At 39.5% G+C, this 17,222-nt stretch overlaps 1 protein-coding gene across 1 annotated transcript in view; it reads left to right on the forward strand.

The window, feature by feature from the left end:
- The first annotated feature begins 201 nt into the window (after window positions 1–201).
- Window positions 202–17,222, forward strand: part of ccdc88ab (coiled-coil domain containing 88Ab) — a 67,185-nt gene continuing 50,164 nt past the window's right edge. Inside the window, exons 1-3 of the mRNA XM_037680115.1 lie at window positions 202–362; window positions 442–542; window positions 9,080–9,188. Of these exons, the coding sequence (XP_037536043.1) occupies window positions 276–362; window positions 442–542; window positions 9,080–9,188 (297 nt within the window). The 5' untranslated portion in view covers window positions 202–275. The remainder of the gene's footprint in view (window positions 363–441; window positions 543–9,079; window positions 9,189–17,222) is intronic.

Consider the following 17,222-nt stretch of genomic DNA (forward strand, 5'->3'; position numbering starts at 1 on the left):
TCTGCATTTATTCGTTTTTTTTTTAATGAACAGAGAAGCGGACTGACCCACCCAGAGACCCGGCAGGTAAATTTCAACAACTAAATCCAATGAAATAAGATGTGAGTCTCTCTCCTGCCCAGCAAGAAGCCCCGACGGTGGCAACACGAACTGTGTCGGGAAGATTGGAGATTGTTTTTTTTTTTTAACTCCTCCTTTACAAACAAATCCCGGAAAAAGCGTCGATATCAACATGACAGGAGTGTGAATACATTTCCCTGCTCAGATCTATAGAAATGACCGACTCAGCCCGGGCAGACATGGAAAACGAGGCTTTTTCTCCACTGCTGGAGCAGTTCATGCTCACTCCTCTGGTCTGCTGGGTAATTAAACCCTCAAACGGTGAATCACCCATTCATCGCCTCTTTTATTTCATTTTAAATACTTGCCTTTGTTTTCCAGGTGAAGACAGCCGGACAGTCGACAGTGACCGACGGCAGCAACTTATCAGAGTATATTGAGTTAGTGGATGGGATTTACCTGAACGAGATCATGCTGGAGATGTGAGTAATTGAACCCATCTGTCTGCTCTGGCCTACATAAAGAGACAGAATTAGCCCAAATGAGGGCAAGCAAACCTTAAACCAGATCTGTGTGCAAAATATAGTAGCCATTTTTTACTATAGTTAGGTTGGACGCTCTAAAAACTGCTGGGTTCATAACGGACCAACTTGTACACTTGGGTTTAATTTGGGCCCAACCAACCCCGGGGGGGTTTAAACTCAGCGGAGTGGTGTTATTAGTTCAACCCATCATACTGGGTTAAGTTTCTGACCTGAAAATTGGATAAAATGACATGATTTGTGGATAGAAAGTTGTTGGATATGTGTTGGCGCAAGCTAGTTGATGCTAATCTCTATTAGCGTCAACTAGCTCGCACCAGCTAATGCTATGTTACAATGCAGTACAGTACAATGCAACTTTATTTATAAAGTACTTTAAAAACAACACTGTTGGCCAAAGTGTGATTTTAGGAAACCAAAGTTCCTGTTTACTTAAAAAAAAAAAAAAAATTTTTTTTTTTAAGCAAAGCCAACCTGGTTAAGCATAATTTTACTAGATAGTACCATAGTACCTTTGCCTATCACATCCTAAACCACAAGCTCAGTCAGTCACTTTTGGTAAATTTGCCTCAAAATGAATGAAGAATGATGCCACTCATCTACAACCAAATCAAAGGTTTTGACCCAGTAATTGGTCAAACCAGCCCAACCTATAACCTAATAGCTTTAAGTGGGCCAAGATGGGGTAGAGGCAGCCGACCCAGGACCCGAAGGTCCCAGGTTCGATCCTCAGTCATTGCACATCTCATAGTGTCTGTGAGCAGGACACCATATCCCCAATTGCTGCCCATTGCTCCACCTGGGCATGGATGGGTTAAATGCAGAGAGCCAATTTCACCATTATATGGGAACATACAATGATGACAACACATAACTCAAAAATGGCATAATCAAATAACCCAGCAGTTTTCAGTGCGTATGATTCAGAATGGGGTAAATGATATTAACCCTGAGGCCTTTTGTGGGGTCAGGAGCCAATTAAACAACTGCAACCTCTGTCCAGCTGAACTGAATGACGGCTACTCACAAAGGGACCCTGTTTTGTGGGGTGCAGCGAGGGGTCTGCAGCACTATCCGGTGCATGTATGCACAGCATGCTGCTCCACATCTTTCAAAGTGTTTTTAGTTCCTCTGTCAGCTGCAGGAGGCTGGGAGCTTCTTGAAGCTGCACCCATGCTGTGCTGAAGATTAATCCAGTAGTAGCACCTAATCCGTCTGAAAATTGCACACTAGCTCAGGAAAGCACAGAAGCACGTGTGTGGATTCTTCTGAGTTAAAAAGAGAATTGGGACTCTTTGCTAGATCTCTTGATTTTGAGACTTTTTTTTTGAAGCCCTGCAGGTCAAATTTGTCTCTTTCCAGTCACTGAATAATATACGACATGACAAGAGACAGCTTTCCATTCCTTTGTCTGACTCCAGGCTTCTACTTCCTGCTAGGAGGATTTAATTTATATATATATTTTTTCCACTAATGCTACACTGTACACTGTCAGCATTTCCACTGCTTGCCTGTCTAAGGAGCATTCAGCCATGTCTGCTCCCAGTTGAATGGATTTAGGAGGAGATTATGTGTGGTGTGGCACAGCTAGTGTCGCCTCTCATCAGTACAAGTCAGGCGTCTCTCGGCAGTTCTGCAAAATTTACAGGACATAAAGATGCTTGAAAAGGTTCTTTTTTTTTTTCAGATGCAAGGTAGCCATTAAACGTTCGAAAGGAACGGCATACTGAAAATTCAAAGACACATGAGGTGTTTGTTGTTCCAACTGCAGGAGAAAGAAGAACAGAGTCTTGAGTTCACATAATTTCTTTTCCATGCAGATTTTACTGCGTTTCATTATACTTGGTTGTTTCCTGTCTCAATGGCATCTTGTTTCCAGTGTCCTCCACCTCCTGCTGCTCTGGCTATCAGTCTTCTTAAGTTTAACAACCTCTCCCATCTCACTCTCCAGCGCTTGTTTTCTTCCTCATCCTCCAACCTGCTCCGACCTACTCGCTCAGTGGTTTCAAAACAGAAACATGTCTTTGGGGAGGCTGCTTTTATGTTCAGATGGACATCTTTTCCTCCTTTGCTCTGTAAACTATGAGTCAAGAGGTCGGCAGTATTTTCGGAGCATTTTTTTCCTTATGGGACTGGATATTGGGTAAGCAACCGGAAGGATATGGAAGGGGGTGAGGGTTGGAAGCAAGACAGAAAATGATTTGTCAAAACAAACAAACAAAACGAACAGAAGGATGATTTAACCTTTGACATCACAAAGCAGACATGCGAAAGCTGAACATCAAATTTAGGTTGATGAGCTTTTTTGTTCGTTTGTTTTTTTTTGGCTCTAACCGTTGGGGTGAAGATGTGTGGATCAAGTTCTCAGTTGGGTTTCTGTCTAAAAAAAATAGCTGAGATATTTTCCTGTGGCTGGTTTAAGTCTCCAGACAAAAACAGCCAGAAATGAACTGGAATGAACTTGAAGCTGGCTCAGGGATTGCCTGACAGGATGTCAGGGAACACAGCAGCCAGCGTGTGTGTTTGCATGCATGCGTTTCTGCGAGGCTCTGTGTGGGAGTATCTGTAGATGGATTTTGTGCATTTGTTTTGGACTGAGGCAGCTGTTGGTAGTCGTCTAGCCCAGCCGCCCTCCCACACAAAGGACTACAGTAATGGTTGGATCTTGGATTGGTGAAACCTCTCTGTCTGCTTTCTCGCTTTATGAGCACCATAGCCAAACAGCTGTGGGCTCAGGTGACAGAAAATACTCTTAAGCTTACACATCTCAGCTTTGCAGCTGCCAAAGATGAATATTATTAATACAAGGATACAAGGATTTTTATTGTCATTCTCATGACATGTGGAACGAAACTATGTACACAGGGTCCCAGTTACAGTTAGATAATATTATTATATTAAAAGTATATTAACCATAGAGTCAAGCAATGCCTTCCTCCTACACTTTTCTTTGAATTTAAGTAGTGTTGAAGCTATAGGAAATGTTCCCTACATTTTTTTTTTAAGAGCTATAGGTGATAATTAACAGGAACCATGTTTGTTTAGTTGTTAATTTCCTAAAAGCACATTGTTTTTTCCCTCACATTTTCTTGTTTTCTTGGTCACATTCTGTGCTATACAGCAGCTGATAACGCTTTATTGTGACTTCAAGTTGGAAGACTTGATCCGGTTGTGAAAGCTTGAAAAAAAATGAATGGTTAAAAGAAACACACCTGAGAGTCAAAATGCAAATATGAGCTCTCAAAAATAATAAAGCTTGTGTTTTTCACACAACTGGATACATTTACCCTTATAATGTTTTTACTGGTGCAAAGTGTGAATGTAAGAGGGAAACCGTTGTCATCAGGACAACAGAGGAGAGACCCCAGGATTATTTAACGGCTTGCTGACAGATACCCAGATGGCACCATGCCCCCTGCCCGTGTCCTCATGTGACTGACATTATCGAGCCAATTAGATTGCCTTCCTACTGCTGTCAAACCAATTAGCTTTTCTATTCTGCAAGACGGTGCCAGTTAAATGTTGTCACAGGGACAGAGGTCCAGTTGAATCCTTTGATTTCTTGCCAGTTCTGCAGTCATGTTCAGTCAACCATTCAGAACCTCCTTGGGGGCTATTAAGTGAATGGAAGTAAATATATATAAAGAAAGGATAATTTTCCACAACTAATGAATGGATCATTTTAATCTTTGCATCTAAGAACTGGTCCAAATGCCTTATTTTCACCAAAAAAGTATAAAAGCTTCAAAAAGTCTGTGGATTATGAAACGAGTATGGTTGCTCACTTTCTTTAGGTCGGTGTTTCCTGAATATTCAGACAAAATCACGCACGTCTGTAAATCTGCCTAAATGTTTCTCCAAAGCTGAGAACGTAACCATCACAGGTCAGCATTTTCATCTGCATCTTCCCCCCGTCGTTAAACCACCGAAGCCGTAAACATGAACCTGCTGATGCAGACTGCAGATTCAGAAGGGACGTTTTCTGAGTTGAACCTCCGTGTATTTGATCTTGTGGTCATTTTGGCACCATGTAGCTGGCCGTGTTGAATATCAAACAAAATCATCAGTGAAACAGCTGAATGCATGTTGGATCATAGGAAGACTCGCACATTCAACTTTTATATTTCTTACTGCACGCAGTCTCTCATTTTTGGTTTGACCAGAAGTGCAATTTTACTGGAAGAAAGCTGTTAATTGAAGATGGTTCGTTTTCATAAACTCACGTGACAAAATGCTAAATCCAGGCAGTTTTATTATGAAAAACCTTTTTGATATACTGTATTGGATTATAAAATGACAAACGGAGACAAGTGCCGGAAAAAAATAATCACTAGTTTTTTTGTTGTTTTTTTTTTGCTGATCCCTGATTGAATGCTCTGTTTCATCTGTTCTTTTATATATTTAGCTTAATTTCAGTAAATGATACCCGTTTCTTCCATCCTCATGTGTCTTCATAAATTCTTTTTCTCTTTTTGGTTTATGTCTCCTCGCCTCCGTTGTTTTTTTTATTTTATTTTTTATCTTGAGCAGCATGTGAAGCCTTTGTTGACCTTCTCTGGGGCTATTAACAACATAGTTCAGATTCCTGCTCGACTGGAGAAGGGAGGCGGTAGATGTGCTGCTGGGTGTCTGTCAGACTGCTTCTGTCTGCAGTGAAAGGGGGGGGGGGGGGTGTCTGTGTTTCTACATCAGTGTGAAGTTACTATTAATTTTGGAGCTTTCCAAATCATCTTATAGAGTTTTGCCAGGCTCTCTGTGTTTAAGTTGTAGCAGGATGTGTGTCACTTTGGCAGGAAACTGCAGCTGTGGGAGAACATTGTTTTCCAAGGTTAATAACGTGACTGTAAACCTCCTATTTCAAGGACATGTTTGAATTACAGCAACAAATGGACTCTTTATTTTCCCATGCCCAACAATGCAAAGCCAAGATTTAGTCATGCTAAACTGCAACAGATCACAGTTGATAATTGTATGTTTGGATGGATTATTGATCGTGTATTAATTTATTTACATGTCAGATTACTGTTTTGTCTGCTCCCATTGTTAATTTGCTGGTGCAGCTTTTTGCAGCTAATGCAAACTCAACACTTTGTCCATCTGTTTCTAGCCTTTCAACAGCCCGGGGGGTTAATAATCCCCTCTGTTCCCTCAAAGACATTTGCTGTGAAACATCAGCAAGAGTTACTGAGTTCCATTTACTGCAGCTTAACATTGAGTATTACCAGCAGACCATTAATAATAATAATAATAATTAGCCATGTACAATTTTAAGGTTCTAAAGTGGAACTCATGACTACAGATTATCACGCTGTTCTAAAGGAGTCTGGTATCGACCCCTTCAGATTACGATGCAAGCCTTTATTTGAGGAAGTTAAGGGTTGAAGTGCAGTAAAACTGCACCAGGTTCCACCCAGCTTGGCAGGAGCAAGTCCAGCTGCTGTTCCTATGGATACTGCGGCAGAGGACAGGAATGGGAAGAGGCCCCATGGCAACTGAAAAACAAAGACAGGCGAGAAGTGATGGACGGTGAAAAGCTAAAACAAGAAAATGAGGTGATGATAACAGAATTCCACGGCTCAGACCTGCATCTTTAGGATAGTTTTGTAAAGAATTGTCTCCATGTGGGCATGATCTTATGTTTGTTAATGCAGCATGTGTGTGACTACGTTGACATTGACATTGTTTGAACAGCAAAACACCATTTTCTAAGTGTCATTCATTCATACATTTATATTTGGCCACTTCAAAGGACACTTACTGCTCAGATGATGGAGCAAAATGCTGAAGAGTGTTGAGATGTGGGAGAACGGAGAGGAGTGAGGATTTCAAATGCATCACTATATTCAGGTCCTTGAGGAACACAATCCTGCATGTTTTAGTTGTTTCCCTGCTTTGACACGTGCTTTAAATGAATGGGTGATTAACAGGCTTCTGCAGAACATGAAGTAATTAAACCACTGAATCAGGTGTGTGGTAACAGAGAAACAACTAAAACATGCAGGATGGTGTTCCACAAGGACCTGGGTTGGGAACCACTGATTTATCAAATAAGAGGCATTGCAGTTGAAAATAAAATGCCTTCTTCAATTTCTTCAAGGGTGATTTGATGAAACATGGTCATTTATCTTGATTATACATTTCAGTGTGCTGCAAGAGAATATTTGTCTGTCAGGTTAAATTTATTAGGCTAGAATTAACCTGAATTGGAATTATCCTGATCTGTTAATCTGAGCATGGCTGCTGAGAAGCGCTCGCACTTGGAGGTCCAAGAACACACACTGACCCGCTGTGTTTGGGCAGTACAGCTTCTAATCTCTGCCTCCAACACGTGGCCAAGTGCAGCCTGCATTTTCTCTTTGTGTGTGTGCACTCAGGCTGCTTTCTGTGGCTGTGCATGGGTATGTGCCTGACTGCTCAAACTGAGTGTAATTTAGCCTGTCATATATAGGTTAACACTACTCCATAACCCACATGACCAATCAAAGGCAGGGGATGAAAGGAGGAAGCCCAGTGGCCCCCCAGGCTCTGAGACTGCAGTGCCAATCGACGGCACTGATGGACCAACTTATTGACTTGCCGTCTGGCAGTCTTGCTGACTGGTTGTCTGTCTTGCTGCCTATTGAGCAGGCTTTGGCTGTCTATCCTTAATCTTTTTGTGTGTTTAAGTGTATTGTATCAGCAGGGATCAAGGAGAGGGAGGGAGATAATAAGTGTTATATTTTACGTCTGCTACTATCTTAAATCCTTGTATTTATCAGTCTGCTGAACCACAGGGTGTCAGACTGCCCTGCTTGTATGCATGACAGGAGACCGTTGTGTGCAGCCGCCATGTTCTCAGCTGATGATGGAATACATAAATGGAAACCAAATCTGCCATTTTTCATTCTCGCCTACTTCATACACCACATTACCCTGCTCGTTATGATAGGATTACAGCCTCCACTGTGCTTTTAATTAATGGGTTAAATAGACCCCCTGCAGTGGGCTTCAAAAAGAGCTGTGTGTGTGTGAGTTAGAGGTCACATGACTGTTCATTTAGACCGGTATTAAAAGAGGCTTGTGTCCTCCTGATTAGCATAGATGTGTGTCTTTGTGTGTGTATAAGGGTGGAGGCTGGCCAAAGACTAATAACAAACCCGTGATGCAGCCAGTTGACTTAAAAAAATACCTTTTTTGTTAAAAATCAGCTATTCTCTTTTGTACCCAATGTTTTGAGCTGTATTATATTATTATATTGAGATTTCAGGGTCTGAAATTGATCACGGCTGTTTTTTAAAAATATTTTCAATCAAAAGTTCAGATGCAGTTTGCACACATGCATGGCTTTACATGGGCTGCTGCACTGCATGCATTCATAAACAATCAGGACCATCCTTCTGTTCAGAGTGGAAGGTCATTGGTTATTGACCCTCATAAAAAGTTCATCGGGTGTTTTTGCATTACTGTATATCTTTGAAATTTATATATGGTAGCTATGTGGTAGCATAATGTGGTTAGCACTGTTGCCTCACAGCAACTGGGTCCTGGGTTCAGTCCCCAGTTTGAATCTGGAGTCTTTTTGTATGGAGTTTGCATGTTCTTGTGTTTGTGTTGTTTTTCTTTGGGTACTCTGGTTTCCTCCCACAGTTCAACACGTACATCTTGGGATGCTTTCAGGCCTCCTTTACAAAACAGATCTGCACTTTCAGTGGGATTTGCCTGGTTAAATAAAGGTTAATAATACATTAATAATTAATAATAAAAATAATAATTGCTTCATTAGAAGAACACCTTGCAGATATGGACTACAAGAGTTTTGTTTTTCTTGGAAGGTCACACGGGAAAAGATTTGCAGAGATCTCTTTTTGTTTATAAGAAAGGGGAGGAATATTACTATTTAGTTTTCTCCAAACACGACGGCTGAAGAATGACAGATTGTCAAAAGACTTTACTGTAAACTGCAAATAAACATGTTGTTTTGTGTGAGATGTGAAAGGCAGTCTGTTTTTAGTTCTGTAAAATCTGTTTAATATGAGACCAATCTTTAGCATTTGAGTCATTTAATCTAGTGTTTTATTTATTTTCCTTTTTCAAACAGTTCAGGTCTTTAATATTTTGCCTTTACAAAATGCAGACATTCCTCATTGTGACTGACCGTTTGTCTAAGATATTTACAAGTCTATGTGCTTATTGGTTAATCAATTCCTGACATACTCCACTATAATGTTGCCTGTTTGAAACTTTTAAAATATTCTTTTAATGAAATTGCACTAAATTTAATTTTAGTTCTCAGTAGAAATGGTTTGGAAGAGTGGAACCAGACGCAAAGGGTGGCTGTTTTGTTTTAAGTTTCAACATGACAAAAGAACCCCAGTCTTCAGTTAACTTGCTAATATCTCTAGTGACACATTAGCAAAGCAAATATTTTATATGCATTTGCCTTTTCTTGATGTTATAGTTGTGGTAGAGTTGGTAAGATTGTTCTGTTTTTGCTACAGAAATCCTAAAGCTACTGTGCAGAGGACCAACAAGAAAGTGAACAATGACCCCACGCTGCGCATTCAGAACCTTTCCATTCTCATACGACAGATTAAAGACTACTACCAGGTAAGAATTTTTATGGAGTAAAAGTTGGTGTTTTGGTTGAGTTGACATTTAAATTGTTGCATTTTTCCAATGGAATCTGACTTTGTTTGTGTAGGCCAATCCTCACATTAACCTTCCGACTATCATTGATTGCTGAGCTTGTGTGGCCATAATTGAGTGAAAGTTACATCATTTAGAATACAGTGGAAACATACGGATCAGACAACAGTCCCATTTAGGTTTTCACTCGTCTAAACGCATAATTTAATATGTCCACACCGACGCGTGCTCCTTAAAGGCTTGGCTGTATAAACAGAGATGTATTTGCGGATGTGGAAGTGTGTGATGTGGAGTCCTAACCCTCATCCAGGCTCTATAAATTTAAAGAGACATTGGGAATGTAAGACACACTGATGTGGTAATGCTTAAACTGAATGTCTGCTCTTTTTTTTTTTTGTTAATCTCTAATTTGTCTGTGCACATGTCCTTCTTGTATATTTGGTTTATCTTAGTTTTTCTTGTATGAGAACGACTTCAGTTAGTCTTGGTATTTCAGTGCTGTGACTTAATTTCTAAGTGACAAACAGCTTTGTTGAAAGAAGTGAAGGTAATGCCTACATACAGTATGTAGTAGTTTTAGCTCATGTTCCGTCTTCTCTGTGTAGCACTATCAGAACAAGTTTCAAAACATGCTGATTGCTGTTATCAACACATTTAATCACCCAAATGGAAATAGCTGCAACTTCCTATCCATCTGATGGTCGTAAATAAACTAGACGAGAAAAACTGAGAGTAAAACATAACTAGATACGTTGTACATTGTTAAATGGTCTCTCTTGAAAGCGAGTCCTCGTGACTCAGCGAGACTACCTGTATAAGCAAAGGTTAAATAAATAGAAAAAAAGAAGTATTTTTCACACTTATAGTACAGTTTAAGCTGTTTTTGGTGATCTGATTAAAACAGAGCTGCACATGCTGGGAAGATTGTGATAACGATGGAATATGCTTTTCATTTGATTTTCATAAATCTTTCCACAAAGAGATTATATGCACTTGAGAATGGTCATGGAACACCTTTGTTTAGCACATTATTAGGGATGCATGATATTATCGGCATGGTATCAGTATCGACCGATTTTAGCGATGAAATTAAATATCGGACATCGGCCACTCCATCAAAATAACTCCCCAATACAAAAGGCGATGTTTTTGTACGACAAGGATGCCTGCAGCGCCAGCACAATGTTATGACGTCACACAAGCTCTGTTCGAGTGTTGTCATTGTGTTAGAGAGTAAATGTTATGAATAAATTTGACATTAAACATAATCCAAGTTGAAGTGTTGCATCATTTTCAGCCCCCTTTTTGGCTTCTTCGTTTGGTAGCAGGCCAAACAAAGACCATGCAGAATAATGTAGTATTTTAATTCCACAACAGAGAAAGCTATGTAGTCTCTGTAAGTACGTCTAGGAAAAAAAAGGTATTTGTATTGGTATTGGTTATCGGCCAAAAATCCAATATCTTACATCCCTACACATTATATTAATTTATTTAATTTGCTATTATTTCAGTCTTTGTTAAAATAGCCAGTTTAAAGTAAATTTGTTTTATCATCTCACAATGTCAGTCCACAATGTTTTTGCTTTTACCAGAGGTAGATGTCTGAGTTGAGTTCTGAGGCCACTCTTGTTTCTTGGAAATATGCACACGTTGTAAACTTATACTCGTATAAAGTTTTAGCAAAAAAAAAAAAAAAAAAAGCTCCAACTTTCCCAACACTTGGCACAAAAGAACGTTCTCACAACATATTGCCATTGTCTGTTAGCCAGTATGAGGAATGTGATTCTAACTGGTGTGTTTCTGCAAAACCAAAGTTAATTTGGGCTTGACGCTGATGTGTCCAGTTGTTTGATCATGTATGACATCCCACACAGTTACTAAATGAAAAACACAGCAATTTTGTGCGTGTCTTTGGTCTTGTTTACATTTTTCTGTTCCCATACTTGCCTGAAGGCAGTTCATATTTACTTTGTCCAACAGTTCACTGTAAAAGCAGCTATCAAAGTGAACTGATGCAATCCAGATTAAATTAGATTCACTGCCTTGCTGGAACAGTTTGTCAGCTGTGTTTATGATAATGAGAAGTAGAGTGTGACCCAGCATACTGTTGCAACACAGCAGAAAAATTAGAGATGTTATCGTAGCTAAGCAGTAGAGCTGATAGACACACGTTTCCCAAACTTGATGTTTGTGGCCCGCAAGTATACGGGCTGTGTCTGTGTAAAGGAATTTAAATAAAAAATATGCACATATGGGATTTATTTTTAAAGTCTAGTATGGCTTTTGGATTTACTTTTTTTTGTTAAAATAATAGAAAAATATATATTTTTAAGCTTCTGTTTATGTCTAAAGCTTTAGTTTTGCCTGAGGAGTCAGACGAAGAGCGTCACAGATTAGTTGAGCCTGTTTGATTTTGGCCATTTCGTTAATCACTCCTGGGTCATCTTATTTAAACAATCTCCCCCTTTGTTTAGCCTTTGATGTTATAAGCCTCCAAAAGCTCCACAAGGCTGCTTCAGAAGACGAGCAGATTTATCGGCTATCAGTGACTCCAAAAAGAAGAAACTGGGACCAACAAAGTCAGAGGGTGATAAGATGACAAGGACATTATTCAGGGGGGTCTTTGTGATATGCAAAACATTTTTAGTGTCATGGATTTGGATCTTTTAGAAGTGATATTTGCATACCTTATTTTAAATTTTGCAATAATAGTTAACACATTTATTTATACACATTTAAAACTGTTACAACTGTATTTTCTTTTACAATATAAAATGCAAATTTCTGTAGGAACTAATTTGTCTGTTTATCAACTCAAAAATGCGCACTTTCAATGAGAAAAATGAGAGAAATTGCATTTCCTGCAAAACTGCAGTGTGAATGTTTGTTTGCTGAAGAACTTGCTGAAAAACAGCTGAAATTAGCTAAAAAATATGCAGAATTTTAGCTGAAAAGGAAGAACAAGCCTAAATTAGCAGAAGGAATTAGAAAGAACACTTATTTGTTGAATTAGGTTTAAATAAGCAGAAATCAATACAAAGACTATGAAATTAGCTAAAAAAAAAAGGCTGAAATTGACAAAAGTAGCTGAAAAGTAACAGAAAAGGCAGAGGTGCTTAAATAATCAGAAGAAAGTGGAAAGAGCTGAAATTAGCTAAAAATGTGAAATTGGCTGAAAAAGCTAAAAAAAGAAGCATAAACCAGCTAAATATTAGCTGAAATAGCAGAAAAAGCTTAGAAGCTCAGAAATATTGTAGTTAGCAGAAATAATCTGAAATGATCACAAAACAGCTGGAAAAACAGCTGAAATTATCTGAAAGTAGCTGAAAACACGTTTAAATTTGCACCAAGAATCTGAAAGAAGCTGAAGCAGAACAAAATGTGAAAGGAGCAGTAAAAGGTTGTAAACGTATCTAAGTATTTGAAGGATGTAAAATGAGCTTCATTCATATCCTATGAGGGGGAAAAAGTGATAGAAAAGGCTAAATATTTCAAAAAGCTAAAGTTGCACCAATACCAAAAGTCAGAGCAGGATTGTCCTGAAAGAGCTGAACTTTTGATATATGATTTGTTGAAATAGCCCAAAAAAATGTGGAACGAGAAGGATGCCGAAAAACATACGGGGGGTAAAAAAAAAAGGATCACGATAGTGTGAATGCTTCATAAAGATGCACACCATAATAAAATTAGAAAAAATGATTATGCTAATGCAGTTCAGATCGGTATTTTAAAATGACCGCTTCATTACAAATTCCAGACATAATGTTGCTAAGCGGGTGCTGCTTTGGGGCCATTCTGCTGTGTAATGGCCCTGGTCTCAGATTTAGGTGGACATCATGAGCAAACAATGAAACTCTTGTTCATCTGTGACGTTTGATTAATCCTCCCAGTTTGTATGTGCATTGCCCTGTTGACCTTTCAGTCACTTCATTGTTCAGCCACTTGTCTGCAGACCCAGCCTCACAAAGACCACCTACGTGTTTTTAAATCCCTGGCTGTGTTCAGCTACCCCCATGATGGCCTTTTAGAGACCTACCCGACCAATGACAAGCTCCTGTACAAATGTAAACGACTATTTGGTTAAAACGTACACTGAAAGAGTGCAGTGGGCAAGTCTGAGCCTTGTTTGTTCGATACCCGTTACTAATTAAATACTTTATTTGTTAAATGTTGTTCTCTTGAATTGCATCGATACAATGTCACTCAAGGTGGTTTTGCATTGAAGCATGACAATAATGCAAAGCAATTAACCAGCTCTAGGTGATTTCATCAGTGCTTTGTAAGCATCCCTGCGATACTGTCCACAGATGAGTTGTCCTTTCTGTAAAAGCTTTACATTTTGTGCCTCGGAGGAAAACTGAAGGAAGGAGTTTATTAAATTGGAATCCTTGCTAAATCCCTAAGGATCTTCTGGTGTCAAGAGGAAAACTCATTTATTAAGCTTGTTGAACCCTTAAAGGCAGACAGTTGAGACCTTTCATGGGACTTTCCTCATGTCCTTCACCTCCCCCACCTCTGACGACTTCACTCCGTTTGATGTGTAATTCTAGGAGCTTCTGTGCTGAATGTATGCGAGGATGGGTGACAAGAAATGTAATAATGATGGTTTTCATTTCATAAAATGAGCCAACTTCATGTGTCTGTTCAAAGACTCGGTTATTGTTCTGGTAAAGAAAACCGTGTAGGAGGAGGTCCATGTCTAGACGGGCTTCAGCCTTTGGTTTTAGAGTCTGTTAAATAAATCAAGGCCGAGCAGTTGTGAGCTGTCTGTCCGTGAAATAAAAACTGAATTTTTAATGTGGCACAGTGTTTTTAATCACATTTTTGTCAAGATAGGAATATAATTGCATGCTTCATGCATTGCTGTGAAGCAGGATATTTTCTGGTTGTTTCTTCACAGCAGCGTTCACTGAGAGCTTCAAGGTTTAGTGGGTGAGTCCAAATATATGTTGGGCCTCTATTTAATTTAGCGGCTTTGGTTTGGCACTCTTAGGCAGAAAGAAAAATGGAGCCTCAGCCAAATGAGCTCCAGTCTTTGGGCTTCAACTTCAGAACTTGCCATGTGAAAACCTTTTTCTATGGGTAAGAATAATCAAAATCAAAACATCTGGTGTCACTTAGGGTCAAAGCTAACAACCAAAGTTTGTGTTCTCCAGTTAATAAAATACATTTTAGTTAAATACATTAAAAATAAGCTGTAGGCTGATGTGTACTTTGTAAACTGTTAGTCTGCTACAGTATACTTTATCTGTTAGTTAAATTTGTTCAAGGTTAAAGCTTTAGGTGTTTTGAGAATCAAAGCAGTTCTGTCTTTTTCCCCATCACCTTGGCTTAAGGTGGGCTATAAATGCTGGGAGCTGTGTTTTGGCTGGTGAGTGAGTAACACAGGCCTTCATTCATGTAGAACATGTCTGGCCCTGAAGCTCTGCACAGATATTTATTCAGTTCGAGTATTCGCGTGATGGCATATGAGACCTGCTTGACATCTTGTATTGGTTTATTTAGCTGGCTAGTTTGCGTTCTAAGATTTATTTATTTATTTTTCTTAACCTGGGTACAAAAAATATTTTATTTTTATTTTTTTTTTTTACCTATTTTCCTTACATTTGTTTTCTGTTGTTTTAAGTTATTGCTCAGAAAACACCTGATATGCTGAGGGAACACACTTATTTTGTTGGAATATCTGGTACAGCACTCAAGCGGTTCACTGCCTATTTGACCAACAGAATGTTCTCTGTCATGTTGGATAATCTTTTCCTCCACTGCCCCTCTCTCTTGTGGTGTGCCACAGGGTTCTATTCTTGGTCCTGTCCTCTTCTCATTGTACATGCTGCCCCTTGGATCAGTGATAGCCAGACATAATTTTTCTTTTCACTGCTATGCTGATGATGTACAAATTTATTTACCAATGAAACAAAAACAGTAAACTTCTCACACCTTTCGCTGATTGTACTGCCAACATTAAACAGTGGCTTCATCGTAATTTTTTTGTTTTTAAACGACGGAAAGACAGAGTTCATATTCTTTGGTGATGATGCTTCCTGTAACTTTGGTGCTCTGACATCTAAGTTCAGACCCACAGTTAAAAACTTGGGGGTGACATTTGACAAGGACTTAAAGTTTGATAAACAAATATCCTCTGTAGTCAAGGCCTGTTTTTATCAGTTACGTCTTTTATCCAAAGTTAAGCCTTTTTTAAATCGTTCTGATTTGGAAAAGGCCATTCATGCTTTTGTAATTTCAAGGCTCGACTACTGCAATTCCCTGTATGCAGGAATCTCCCAATCCTCCATTAGACGTCTTCATTTGGTCCAAAATGCTGCAGCTCAACTTTTAACACCTCCAGACGTGAGCACATCACCCCGGTTTTATTTTCTCTCCACTGGCTTCCAGTCGATTTTAGAATTAAATTAAAAATTTTATTATTCACTTTTAAAGCTCTCAATGGTCTTGCCCCACTATATTTGACTGATCTTATAGCTGTCTGTGAATATAGGAGAACACTGAGATCATCTAATACAGTTCTACTCTCTGTCCCAAAATCCAACTACAAACGATGGGGTGACCGGGCCTTTTCGGTTGTTGCACCCAGACTCTGGAACCAGCTACCTCAGGACTTGCGCTCCATCACTGACATGGAGCATTTTAAATCTAATCTTAAAACCTTTTTATTCAGGCAGGCTTTTAATACCTAGTAGTTCTTTGACAATCTCACTATGTTTTAATTGTTTTTAACTTTTAACTGGCTGATTTTTTTATTCTTAATTGTTTGTTTTTAACTTCTGTATTGTGCAGCACTTTGTGCACCTTTTGGCTGCTGGAAAGGGCTCTATAAATAAAGTTTGATTGTTTGATTGATTGATTATTTTGCCCCTTTACCCCGACTGTGTAGCCATTTTACACAGTGCCTAAATGCTCTTCAGCTTCTAATGTGTTGTCAAGATGACAGCAAAAATATGCAATAATGACCACAGTACACTCCCAAGTGTGGCTGAAGTCCAAAAGTTCTTCACCTCACTCCTTGTCAAAGTCAAAGTTTCTTTATTTGTTGTTCCGCCGCATGTACCCCATGTGGTGGAATGAAATTGTGTACACAGGGTCCCAGTTACATCCAACAAAAGTATAAATTGTAAAGAAACACAGTAATAAGATCCAAGATACGAACTAAAAAATATGCTAAACTAAGAATACGCTAAACACTAGTAGTACAGAAACAATACGCTTAACAACAACAGCAGCACAAACATGAGTCTGTGTGAGCAGACGAGTACAAATGAACACAGCAGCATGAAATAAATCAGCAGCATGAGATCAGCAACATGGATAATCAGCAGCACATATCAACAATCAAGTGGCGTTAGTGATTTTTTTTTTTCTTTTCTTTTTTGCAGTAAAAATCCTGGTTAGGGATCCAGCTTCAGGGTAGAAGCTGTTCCTCAGTTTATTAGTTCTACACTTAATGCTTCTCAACCTCCTGCCTGAGGGGAGTGGGGCAAAAAGTGTGTGTACTGGGTGAGTGGGGTCCTTCATGATGCAGGTGGCCCTCTTCCTGTATCTGGAGGTGTGATGGTGGGGAGACTGACTCCCAACAGTCTTGTGTGCAGCCTTCACCACTCTCTGCAAAGCTTTTCTTTCTGCAGCTGTGCAGCCTCCATGCCACACGTTGATGCTGGAGCACAGGATGCTCTCCTCTGCACACCTGTAGAAGGAGGTGAGGACTGAGCTTCCCAGTCCAGCTCGTCTCAGCTGCCTGAGGAAGTAGAGTCTCTGATAAGCTTTCTTGATCAGGCTGGTGGTGTTGTTGCCCCAGCTGAGGTTGTCATTCATGTGTACATCCAAGTACTTTTAGCTGGAGATCACTTCTACCGCAGATCCTCCTATATTCGGGGGGTAGGGGTAGGTGTGTTTGTTCTGTCTGAAGTCCACAACCATCTCCTTCGTCTACTTCATTGATGTGAAGGTTGTTCTTCCTGCACCAGTTCTCCAGGTGTTCCA

This window comes from Nematolebias whitei, chromosome 1 (genome assembly GCF_014905685.2).
Source record: "Nematolebias whitei isolate Nwh7 chromosome 1, NemWhi1, whole genome shotgun sequence".
In the NCBI taxonomy this organism is placed as follows: Eukaryota; Metazoa; Chordata; class Actinopteri; order Cyprinodontiformes; family Rivulidae; genus Nematolebias; species Nematolebias whitei.